Below are 12,895 nucleotides of genomic sequence, written 5' to 3' on the forward strand. Positions count from 1 at the left end.
TTTACCCAACTTTCTTTTGAGATCATCGTTAAAATATCCTCTATTTCTACCTCCCAAATATCTCATTCTCAGATCCGTGTAATCTTTGTAGTATATATCTTCCTCAAGATTTGCACTCTTCCAGTCTTCCCTCAGTTGTTCTTACATCTCTTGAAGGTTGGTTGTTTCCCTCCGTGTTGTGCCTCTGATATTGAGTTTGCACTATGACCATTTTGTTCTTAGAATATTTTATTATCTGCCAACTTCTTGAGAGTCTCTTCCGTGAGTCGCTAAGTATCAGTGATTTGTGCCCGATTCCTGGCAAGTTCCCTCAGTACTGGCATGAGTTTGGTAGTTGTCAGTTCTGATTCGACAACTATTTGATCAACGAAATGTGTCCTTCTTCTCTTCCGACTATAAACTCTCATTCACTGTCCACAAGCTAGTAGGATCAAAGCACTTTGATATCACTATAATGTTTCAACCTAGGAATATGATAGTTGTACAATCTGATTAGAGCAATTTCTTTATTTTTAGGTCATAGAGTTGGATCCGTACGGTAGTAGAGGGTGTATCAAGTGGCCATACGGTGGGAGTTACATGCGGGAGAGGTACGAAAGAGTCCGTACAGGAGTTCTAAGGGTTGTACGATGTGTGTACGGTGGACAAATGGAATCCATATGATATACAAAGAAGAGGCACAAAAAATCATACAACTGCAATTAGAGGGTGAGCCATATGGAGGTGTGTGGCTGTATGGTGAAGACACCTAGAGGGCCATAAGGTGGATTTGTCATACACCAAACAACCATGGGGAGTGCAGAAGGCCGTACGGTGGTCTTAGGAGGACCATACGGTGAAGAAGTGACAAAATGGAGGGTGAGAATGGGAGGCCATGATGACTAGAGATGGATGGTCAGAATGTGTATGGTAGTGCACAAAGAGTTTTGCAAAATAACAGATAATGTGACACAAATATCAAGATTTTATACAGATAAACAACAAATGGAAATACACCAAACAAAGAGTAGATCAAACTAACACAGTAGATATTTGCAATATGATGATGCTTTGACTTGCCAGATCTGAGCGAAGTGTTACAGGTGATAGAATAGGGTGAAGGTTGAATCCCACCAAAACTAGACAAAACCAAATAGGGAATGTCTTTCACTTCCAAAATAGTGATCAACAAAGAATCCCAACTAAAATTCATAATACAATAAATAATCCAAATTGCATATCTAAAGACTACTTCTATATCGTGCTTAAATACCCATTGGGGAAAACTTTCAGATGGTGTACAAAGATAGCTGACGATGACACAAACTACAGAAACAAAAATATAATGGGTCTGAGATACATAAAATCAATCGACCCATTACAATATTTTGATAAATGAGTTATTTTATAATGGGAACATTACATCTGCCCTTCTGGTTTTGTTTGGACCCACCTTCACATTTTTTCTTATATCTTGAGCATATAGACTTTATTTTTCACAAATGAGAAATTGCCAGAAAGCTGGTTCTAAGCCCATCACAGTAGTATAGGTAATTTTTAGTTTTGATGCTTGCTTGATGGCTTTTTCTGCTGTCAAAGTTAGGGGTTCTAATTTTCACTTCGAGAGACATATATTGAGCATTCGATCTTTGATTTGAGAATTCCTTATATCATTGGAAATATTTTTCAAAGCTCTTTTTAGTGATGTTGGTTATTTTTCTAAATTTTTCTCCAAGCACATTCTATTTAGTCTTTTGCATTTTTGCATTTTGGTAGATATCTTGGTTGTTTCAGATTCGGAGATCAATTTTATTGCTTCAGATGATTCTTCATGGTTTGTACTATGTATTATTTTAGCCTATGTCTCTTTTGGTCTATTTAGACATCACTTGTATGAGTTCTTGCAAACACATTGAGATAAAGTGCCATATTGCATTTATATTTTCGTTTCAGTAGTTTTGCTTTGTTTTGCCTTTTGTTTCGAGCAATCTCATCTAAGGACACTTGTACAGATTATTGTACTCTCAGGATTGACCATATCTTTTGCCTTATTGTAGATGCATTACTCTAATTAAAGTGCTATGGGGGGTTGATGTTTTGCCTTTGTTTGCCATCTTCCTTTGTTTAGTGAGTTTCCCTTCTGTGACATTAGCCACATGACGTGTCTAAGATTGATCACCTCAATACACACATATGTACTCTTTTGTGCATCTTGATCGTGGTTCCTTGACATGCAATTTTTTTAGCCCACTTTTCTAGTTGCCTATCACCTCACTCTTGTCTGCATTAGGGGGGTTCTTTTATTGTGTCTCATGCTTCATTGATTTGATAAAGTGAGCTATATATTTAGTATTTGTTCCTATGTACTAGGTAGGTGTAGTGGCCGAGTACCTAAGCATTTCAGTGAGATGGATCATTTACCATATAGACACTCTTCTTCTCATTCCAACTTTGGTTGTAGCCTTCTATGTTTGATTGATCAACTCTTTAGGCTTTGGTGTCTCATGTCATTTGTATCTTTGAGTTCACTTGTTTACCTTTGTGTGGCTCTCGATTTAGTGCAAATTATAGTCTCTACTTGACCATGTTCTATTTCAGTGGAGGTTCTTCATATCAATAATTACTTTTGATAGAACGTTGCAACTTCTACACGCTTCAGTGGTGTTCTTCATGATCTCTTTTGTTCCTATCTTTTGGGACATTCCTTAGTTTGGAGGTTTCTTCAGTCCTTCACTAGTTCTTTTCAACATTATTTCCATCTCTTTTTGGAGTAAGGTTTTTCCCATATGATTTTCTCTATTTCTCCTCTTTTTCAGAGATTTGGTTGTGCTTGGGTACCTCATCATCGGGAACTAGATTCTATTTTTAGTAATAGTTTCTAGATTTTTAGCTACTCCCTAAGTTTATCTTAAGTTGGCGGCGGGGGGGGGGGGGGTTAGAGTAATTAGATATTTTTAAATTAAATCTATTCTATTGAAGCTAAACTTTAGGCGTACAATAATTAATTCTTTTATTAATTATTATCATGCAACCTAGGTTAACTATTTGTTAGGGTTTTGATCTCCTTATAAGGACGATCTCTCTTTGTAATTATTACATTGATTTATTTTTGATAATAGCAATATATTATTTGCTCATCAAGAATGTCTTATCTATGGATCTGAGAATTCCAACCTCCACACCTTTTGCTTCTCTCTTTTTTGTGACAGGTGTTTGCATGCAAGTGATTCTTGGGAGCTATGGGGTTGATCTTTTATCAACTTCAACAATTATCATTTATATTTGGAGAAAAAAATAAATAGCAAAAATTGCGATAATCATAAATCCATGGTAATAGAAGCAAGCATGATTTCAAATTTAAATTTGAATGTAATATTAGATCCTAGCAAAATATTATTATTCATATGACAATATATTTTTTAATTCTCCTTTATTAAAATAAATTACAATTACATATCCACATAAATGATGCTCTTTATTTTCCCACTGGCTAAATTTAGATTATAAATGATTTAAATCCATTTTAACAATAGTGATTATAAAATAATAATTAATAAATTAATAAATTATTTAAACAATTAATAGATTCTCAATGTGCAAAAATTTGATGTCTTTCTAATGAAAATTAATATTACATATCACTAAGTACAAAAATTCACAACTGCTAGTAATATAAAGTTCAAAAAACTTTAGTAGGGTTCTTCTCATTTCCATGAACAAGAAAAAGAAAAAAACGACAATACTACTTGTCCTATAGATTAATTCATTCTCATAAACATTTAAAAGACTTAATCTATCTATCATAAACATAAATTATTCTCATAAACATTTAAAAGACTTAATCTATCTATCATAAACATAAATTATTAGTTCCTGCCACGACATGAAACTATAACATTCAATGCACTTTTACTTTTTATTTTGTTTATCCAATTAGAACACATTAGTATTTAATTACTTTTTGAGCTATAAAGTTCTCATGTTTATTGTATTTAAAATAATTAGCACAATATATTTAGTGGTTGTTTTGTGGTACACTAGAAAGTGCAACTTTTTCTTTTATTTGTTTGTCCAATTAGAACAATCTACTATTCAATTAACTTTTGGAACTATAATATTATATTTGAAATAATTCATAAAAAATATATTTATTAATTGTTATTTTGTAAGATTTTTAATTATTTATACACAAACAAATTAGAGACTTTATACATTTGCATAAAATTCATATTATTTTTCTTATTGGAAGGAACTAAATGCTATGCGTCTTGTTGATCTATCCGTATACTCTAATTAATTTGAATTATCTACTCCAATTAAATTAATTTGTTGATCTATCCGTATACTCTAATTAATTTGAATTATCTACTCCAATTAAATTAATTTGAATTATTTTCGACTCCCTAATTTTTACTCCATTGGCGTGGTACCCTCTAAAATTATATAGACAATATTATGGTAAAGTTAAAAAATCTTTGCTACCAGTCCACGTCAGGCTTGTCCTTTTACCCTCTCCCCCGTACCCCGACGAGAACATTTCACAGGTGAAAATTGAAAGCATTTTTAGTTCTCCTCCTTTGCCGTAAGTTGAGAAAGATTACTATAATGATCTGTAATTCAAATCTTAGGGGATATCTCTTCGGTTTAAGAGCTGTTTGATTGGGACGCCTGCACTAGTTCTTCGCTGTGAAGGCCGAGCGAAAAAATAGTGAACACATCCAATCCATTCATATTACTATTCGTATCAATGGAGGCAGTGGTAATTGACGCGGGTTCGCAACTTCTCAAGGCAGGCCTAGCTCTTCCTGACCAAGAGCCATCCATGGTATGTATGATCTCTCCATACTCGGTGAATTTCTACAGTCTGTCACAACTTAGGGTATTTTACATTCTAGTCAACTGCAAATACTGGCAATTTTTTATTTTCTTGATTTGATACAACTGATAATGCGCGCAAAGACAATTCATAAATACCAGTAGGCGAAGACATAGATAGCCTGTGAGAGAAAGCACGAGACAATGTAGAAAACACGTTGTGCAGTGAAAAGCATGGACATTTATTTCGTAAGCTGGAAAATAAGGTGTCCCATACCAATAGGTGTCTGTTTCTGTCATTACAGTCATTGTCAAGTCCGCTATGACAACTTCTTTCACACTGCACAAAGTTTAAAGACAATCAAACTTGGCCTATGCAAAGCAAAGAAGTATCAATTTAATATCCAAATGTCAAAATGTATGGGAACTATGTAGAGCATCTTTGCTTTAAACAATATTCTTTTGAGAAGGTACTAAATATGCACAATATTCTTTCATGTCTTATATCCGTGCACTTTTTGAAAAGATTGTTATGTGCCAAGCGTTCAAGTGTTCGCATGCCAAATATGGATTGCACAGGATTGCATGATACCAGATATAAATGAGATACAACAGTAGCATGGAATAACATAGAATCACATTACCCCATAAATGACAGTATGATATATCTTTCATAGCATAATTGTTCCAACATTTACCACACCTTCCACTTGTTTCAGACTCCATAGAAATAGACTCGACAGGGTTGGTTAAGTCTCCAACTGTCACCAACTGATGACACAATTGACACCCCTTCGGAAGATGTTTTATTATATTAAAGAACAAAAGTCTTATTTAACTATTGCTGACATAATTCCCACCTACAAAGATCGAGGGTTACTCTCTATCATATGAGCCAAAAGTATTTAGTTGGCTTGATAAACCCAGTGGGCTGTACATGTCAACAACAAACTGTAGAAGTGCTACTCCACTATGATCTGTGAGAAAAAACCATACTAGAAGATCCTACTTTTAACAAGATGAGTTCAAAAATCAAAAGCTCCAAATCGAGTTGTTCCTTAAGCTTCTTGTTATGGAGGAGTTTTCTTCCAAATTAGGAAGCAAAGGAAGGGCACTGAGTGATAGTTTAATGGCATCAATAGAACTCTCATCATGTATAAAGAGATAATGAATATTGTGCAGGAGAGGATAATAATTGGTGTGAAAAAAGATAAGTCCTTGTTAAAAATGGAATGCCATGATCATTAAAAGTAGAAATTTTGATAGAAAAGTTTCTAAAGTGTCATGTGCATCTAAGGTAGGAATTGTAGGATGAAAATTACTGTCATGCACATCTTTGGAAGAAATTATAGTTGGTAGAGTTACTAGAGGAGATAAATATGATTGACAAGTCATAACATGCTGAAATTGCGCTTCCTCATTATGTATTTGTTGTGATCATTGTGACTTAGGTTGACAAGTTTTGCCACAATAAGAACATTTAGGTGTAGTTAAACCAAAGCTTCCTTTGAATTCAACTCATTTTATAATGGGTCAATCAATATCTTCAAAGTGAAAATGTTGTTTGTAGCTAGAAATGGGTAATACAAGAAACAAAGTACTTTGTGAGGCTTGTTAAGCAACTTTTTGTCATTGCATTTATCTAAATGTACATGTTAATGTTGAAAATAAACCCCCAAATAATTGCATTGCTAAAGCAAATTGTAGAGTCATAATAAAACATTAGCATAATATAGTTTTGACTAAGGATTGTGATGCAGGAGCATCTTGCATGGGAAAATTAAATTATTAGAAAAAAAAAAAGAGAGGGAAAAAAAAAAAAATTGTGGAGGAGAGAGAAAGTGACGAAAATAGAAGGAAAAATAATTAAAAAATAAAATAAGGGAAAATGGAAAAAAGAGGAATCTCTATTTTCAAGGTGCATGGGTGGCATAAATAGAAAATAATAAAAATAGTTGTCATTCCATTAATCGAGGTGTGTAGGTGGCAAGTTCCTTAAATCATGCATTTAATATTTGTTGGGTGCTTAGTTGTATTTGGGTGGGAATTTAATATTTATTTAAAGGTAGTTGTATTTACCTTTTATCCCACATTGCTTGTGTTTGTAATGTCTTGGGTTATAAGTGCCTATTTAAGCAAGGCCTATTATCATTTGTAATCAAGTTGAAGGAATGGAAGTTCAAGAAATGGAAGCTCTTCTAATGGAAGTTCGAGAAATAGAAATTCTTGAATTGTAAGCTCTTCAAATGTAATCTCTTCTAGTGGATTTCAAGTATTAATGGATGCTTTATGAAGCATTTTTTTTGTCATCTCTCTATCTCCATCTTGTTGCATTTTTGGTTGTGAGTTGGTTTTCTTAACCAGCCTAGGATATATTTAAGGACTCTTGAACATGAAACATGTATGAATTAATTTTGGAAATAAATAAAGAAAACTATTTTCCCTTGCCTTCATATGGTAATAAGTTCTGTTTGTATTATGGTACTACTACTGTTATATGTTACGGTTGGTATTGAGCATTAATAGATTGAATTCATGATTTGGTAATTTGTGGTATAACCCATCTACATTTTTGGTGACGTCGCCTAGTTTCAAACTTGAAGGTCTTATGACAATAAAGGCAATGTAATAATGGGCTGGCCATTCCTACAAGTACTAGTCACAAACAATGATGGGGAGGAGGAAGAAGTTACAAGAGAGAATCAAGCAACACGAGATTTGTTGGAGACGTGGGAAGTTTCTATTGACTAGTACGTGCAAAAGGAAGCCTGAGAGAGCGGTTCCAGAGAGTATAATATAGGACGAACTTTCAAGTCTCACTAGTAGTGTACGATCTCCTTGGACTGATACCTCTGTAACTGGTAAGGAACCTAGTACGATCTCCTTGGACAAATACCTCAGTTTATGGCAAGGAACCTTGATATATTCTGTAAAATCCTCACCTACATCACTATTCCTTACTAGATCTGCACTATCTCTTAGTTCCTCCACACCCCTTGTGCTATATCCATAAACAATGTTGAAGGGACTCTTTTCCACACTTCTATTGATTGAACCATTATAGGCAAACTCTACCTGTGGCAATGTTATATCTCATTGATTTGGTTTGTCACCAAACAAAGAGTGCAACAAATTATCCGAATTCTAGTTTACAACTTCAGTCTAGATGTCTAACCATCTATTTGTAGATGGTATGCTGAACTGAAACCAACTGTGTGCCTAACTCATTCCACAATGTATGCCAAACATGGCCAACAAACTTCATATCATGATCTGAAACAATGTTTTTAGGCAAACCAAATGAGTTGGCAATATGGGAAGCATCACTAGTTTTTTGACAGGGAATAAAATGGGTCAGTTTAGAAAACCTGTCAAGTACAACAAAAACTTAATAATCACTTTTGATTAGATTCATGAATGTCATTACAAATTTTGACAATTTTTTCTTTGTCACGCCTTCTATCCTATAAATTTCCACAATGTCTCTGTTATATTCTTTTCAAAATGCATTGTATTAAACAAATGCACGATTTGGAGGTCCTCATAATAGGGGCAACCTACTAAATTGTTTGGGATAACATTTTAGTCCCTTCGGAAGGTGCTAAACAATGCCTTTACGACCTTCACGAACATCAATTACATTGTTAGTAAACAAAAGACAATTTCAAAGTATAAATTTCAAACAAAAATCATCAGATGGAATGATATTACTTTGACGATTTATTCTATTGTATTCCAACTTCCATAGGTGAGGTGTCATTCTTTGTGGCTTTGATGTTGTCTCTCCTTTCCCATTGAAAATGTGTTATTTGGTAGTTTGATACTTATGACTTCTGTGGAGGAAGTGCCTATACTCATCAAACACATGTTTTCCTAAACTTTTTGAATAACAAGATTTCATCTTTGGACCACAAATTGGACAAGCATATTTTCCCTTTGTTTGAAGACCTACAAGATAATGATACAACTAGATTAAATATGTTAATTTAAATAATTAGAATTATCATTTGCAACTTGAATTCACCACAACATATCACAAAAATGTGTCAACCCTGGGGCATCATGTATTGTCCATACAAGTATTGCATGGAATTGAAATTTTCTCTGTCTAATTGGTTTAGAGATGACACCATTCTATAACTCCACCAACTAGTCGATAAGAGGCTCAATATATACATTCATATCTTTAACTTGGTACTTGCCTAGTTCAATGAACAACAACATTATATAATTATTGTGACCATTTTGCTGCAAGACTTATAATTACATGTAGATAACTATAAAATGATAAAATACCTGGAACAATCATTGCCCACATAATGTGCTCTCTCTTTATTGATATCCATGGAGGAAGGTTATTGTTGATAACAAAAACAGGTCACACCGAGTAAACCGATCTCAGCTCTCCAAATGGATTAACACTGTTTGTTGCCAATGAAAGCCTGAGATTTTGAGGTTCTTTAAAATGTAGCCACTTTTCCTCTATGTCCATAAATGTCAAACCATCCGCATGCATTTGAATAATGTCATCTCGAGTTCTATTGTGTGCATGGTTATCCATAAATTGTGCCAGGCTACTGCACCTGAATAATTGTGCAAATGTGGAATAATGGGTTTGTAATGAAGAACCTTGTGAGGCACATTTTTTGTTATTGGCTCTGGTCAATATCTACTCATATGACATTTAGGGCATTCTATTGCAAATTCATGTTATTTATGGTAAATAATATGGTTATTGGGACAACCATCTATTGCTCGATACTCTATTCCACTATCTTTCATAGTGACACTGTACACATAATTCTTGGTATGAGCGAGGGTGATAACAGAAACTTGCCAATCAATCTACAACAAAAAGTATAAGTTGTTAATATAAACAATATTAATGGTACATGTTTCACCCTTTATTGACAATAATGATATATATATATATATATATATATATATATATATATATATATATATGTATGTATATATATGTATGTATATATATATACATACATATATATACATATATATACATACATATATATATAACGCTTAAGCATACGTGACATTATCTTGGATAAACCATTCATAATCTTCAAATTCACCAACAAGAATACAACAAAGAGAAGAGTTGTTTGGGAGCCTTCGTAAAGGGCTGTGTTTGTAGTCTCAAGTAGAGTTATATCATGGACGACATCAACGTCATTCATGATGATGATGATGATTAGTTGCGTTAGTACCAAATGTGTCATGGATCAATGTATTTGAGTCATCATCTTCAAATGTGTTTTCTGGCGCGTGATCTTCAACTTCCATGGAATCATGATCTTCAGCTTCAATATACAGACCTCCATGTTCCTCCACTTCCAAAACCATTTTCCCTGGGATGTGATCGCTCATATCACGCATTGCCCTGAGGAGATTGACCCATATAAAAACGATGAACATAAAGAAACCATGATCATGATCTCATCAGCGAGTGATTTCATATGTATATTAGTTGTTAAAACAATATAATGAACAACTTACCAATGGACGATATTTGAACCCTCCTTCAATGTGACCATTGCCCCTACAATGTTTCTTAGCTGTTTTATTAGGAGTCTTCTAGTGTTTAAGCCCTTACACCTTTTGTAGGAACAATACCATTTTCCATTGCCTTCTCTTTGAAAGTTAGACACCAATGTAGCGATTGTCTTCCTATTTCGATCTAATTCACTTCTATTATCTGACATGATCCTTCTTCATAGGAATATCTTATGCTTTTACCCTAATTCAATTGGTTGTACTTGCTAGATCTATCATTGATAACCATTTCACCAAATGAACATCCTTTCATGGAATTCTAAGGGTCCTAGAAATCACTCAAAATAATTTTTTGAAATTGTTGATAATAGTTTTAAATTGCATAACTGAATATTTTACGATGTAAGCTGAAAAAAAATCACAATAGGGATCATCCAGAATAGCCGAGAAGGGCTGAGATGATGGTGTGGTCCATATGAAATGGACAGATGGATAAATTGCAAAATTATAAAGATGAATCAAAACTAAGGAAAATAACATGATTGACAAGTCGAGTGGTGGTGATCAGGCTGTTCATTTGCCCATCTAAATCTTTGGCCAAGGTAAATTAAAGGCATGCTTGCCTAAATGGATCACTAAGAGGTTGGTGGTGCCAGTTGACAGGGAGAAGGTTGGTGGAGGTGTATCTTCAACCTTGTCTGTTGTTGAGCGGACACTCTAACACCATGATGCTCGGATGGCAGGACCAAAATGGTACATGTGCTTTAACCCAAGAGGGAGGGCCATTCTCAGTAGAGAATGAGAAGATTTCACTAGGTCCAAACGTTGAGGCTTTTAGAATACAAACCAGTTACCATAACCTTGATGCGGTGTTATCTAAACCTTGATGATGACTATATATTTCTTTTCAGCATTCCTGTTCTTGTGAGATGGTAGTTAATATTTTGTTTTCCATTTTTGGACTTGAATTAAAGGGAAAATAAAATTGTGAACCATGATTTTGAGAATTCTTTAACTTGAAAATGATAATCCTTTCTAATGTTGATTAAATGACAAGAAGGCCATTTTGTGCTCCAGTATAGAGTAAGCACACTTGCATAATTGAAACTATCAATGCTTATTTATAGAGGTAACTTTTGTTTGGCTTAAGTTTTCCTTGAAACATCACAACGACAAGATGGGCATGAAAGTCTAAGTCACGCAATTGGGAAAGATAAATTTCCAAACATTTATAGGTGATTGGTGAGCACGCTTAGATGAGCTACTCGATAAAAACCCTATGTAAATTTGTTTCAGATGCTTATGATCAATTCATGACCCAAGGATGGGTTGAGCTAAGAAATTTCAGCTCTAGAGTTCTATGAAAATGTGAGAGTTTTGTGGACTCAGAGTCTAAGCCACAATCGGAATATGGTAGACAAAACAAACATGCATCAAGGCTACACCCTATCTCAAGAATTGTGTGTGGGTATGTAGCCCAAGTACTAGGAGATTTAGATACATATTGTTTAGTACCATGTTAAACATAACCTAAATGATCTTGATTGGATGTATGATGATCTTTAATAGTATATCATGTTTTTACCTTTTGACACATTGCTATGCATGTATAATACACATGCGATATTGATTTTATGGTAAGGAAAGAACAAGACATACTGAACTGTTTTTTATTGTTTTAGAGATGAAGTATATTTTTATCACGAGATGATTATTCTAATGAGAATGCTATTATGATAAGATGGGCATGAAGGCCGAGGTCACATAAATGAAAAACATGGATCCACTAACCTTTTTTAGGTGATCTATGAGTTTATAAGGATGATCTAGTCATTAATGAGTACCATATGCCATATAGTTTGTATGAGTGATTTAAATTATGTGAGCAAGTTATGATCAAGAACATGTTAGTTGAGGAATTGCAATTTTAAATGTTTATCATACTCTCAATTATTGAACACTGAAAAATTCTGTTATATGAGATATTAATATGAGAATTGAACTAAAGATATTGTGAGTGTCTACATGAGTATGATAGGAATATGAAATAGAATATACTAAAACATGATCAACTTAAGTGAGGTTGAGGTGACTATAAGTACGGTAAAGTAAACTCAGGTAAGTGTGTGTTTAATTTTTAGTTTTATGATATCATACAAGCATCTTTTTGGAAGCATTTGTAACATCCAGTTTTCTCGGGTCTAAAATAACATCTAACATACTCAAAGGAGTACAGTTATTACTTCGTTTCATAGGAAGTAGTTATTTCTTTCACTTGAAATCATAATGACTATCTTACCATTTTGCTAGATTATAACAATTTAAACTGCCAACTGACTTCATGGGAACCTCAACAGCTATATTTCAAGCTAGGTCAAAAATTGGGATGTAACAACATTGAAGTAAATGATTAATAGACCTCAATTTTTGGTCATGACTTAGATTTTGATTCAATTTTGAAATGAAATGATTTCATGATGCTATATATACACCTTGTATTTGGAATATTCTTTTAGTGTCATCGAGGATGATGAAACACAAAGGGGAAGGGTATGTTAGATCCCAATTTTAAATGCTCCTTTATAAT

The 12,895-nt window shown here is 33.8% G+C and overlaps 1 protein-coding gene across 1 annotated transcript in view; it reads left to right on the top strand.

Moving 5' to 3' along the window:
- Positions 1 to 4,514: 4,514 nt before the first annotated feature.
- ARP7 (actin-related protein 7) overlaps positions 4,515 to 12,895 on the top strand; it is a 209,005-nt gene continuing 200,624 nt past the window's right edge. The window contains exon 1 of the mRNA XM_089797591.1: positions 4,515 to 4,804. Coding sequence (XP_089653717.1) covers positions 4,727 to 4,804 — 78 coding nt within the window. The 5' untranslated portion in view covers positions 4,515 to 4,726. The remainder of the gene's footprint in view (positions 4,805 to 12,895) is intronic.

The sequence above is a fragment of the Cupressus sempervirens genome, chromosome 8 (assembly GCF_028749045.1).
Source record: "Cupressus sempervirens isolate cs-2001-9-10 chromosome 8, ASM2874904v1, whole genome shotgun sequence".
In the NCBI taxonomy this organism is placed as follows: domain Eukaryota; kingdom Viridiplantae; phylum Streptophyta; class Pinopsida; order Cupressales; family Cupressaceae; genus Cupressus; species Cupressus sempervirens.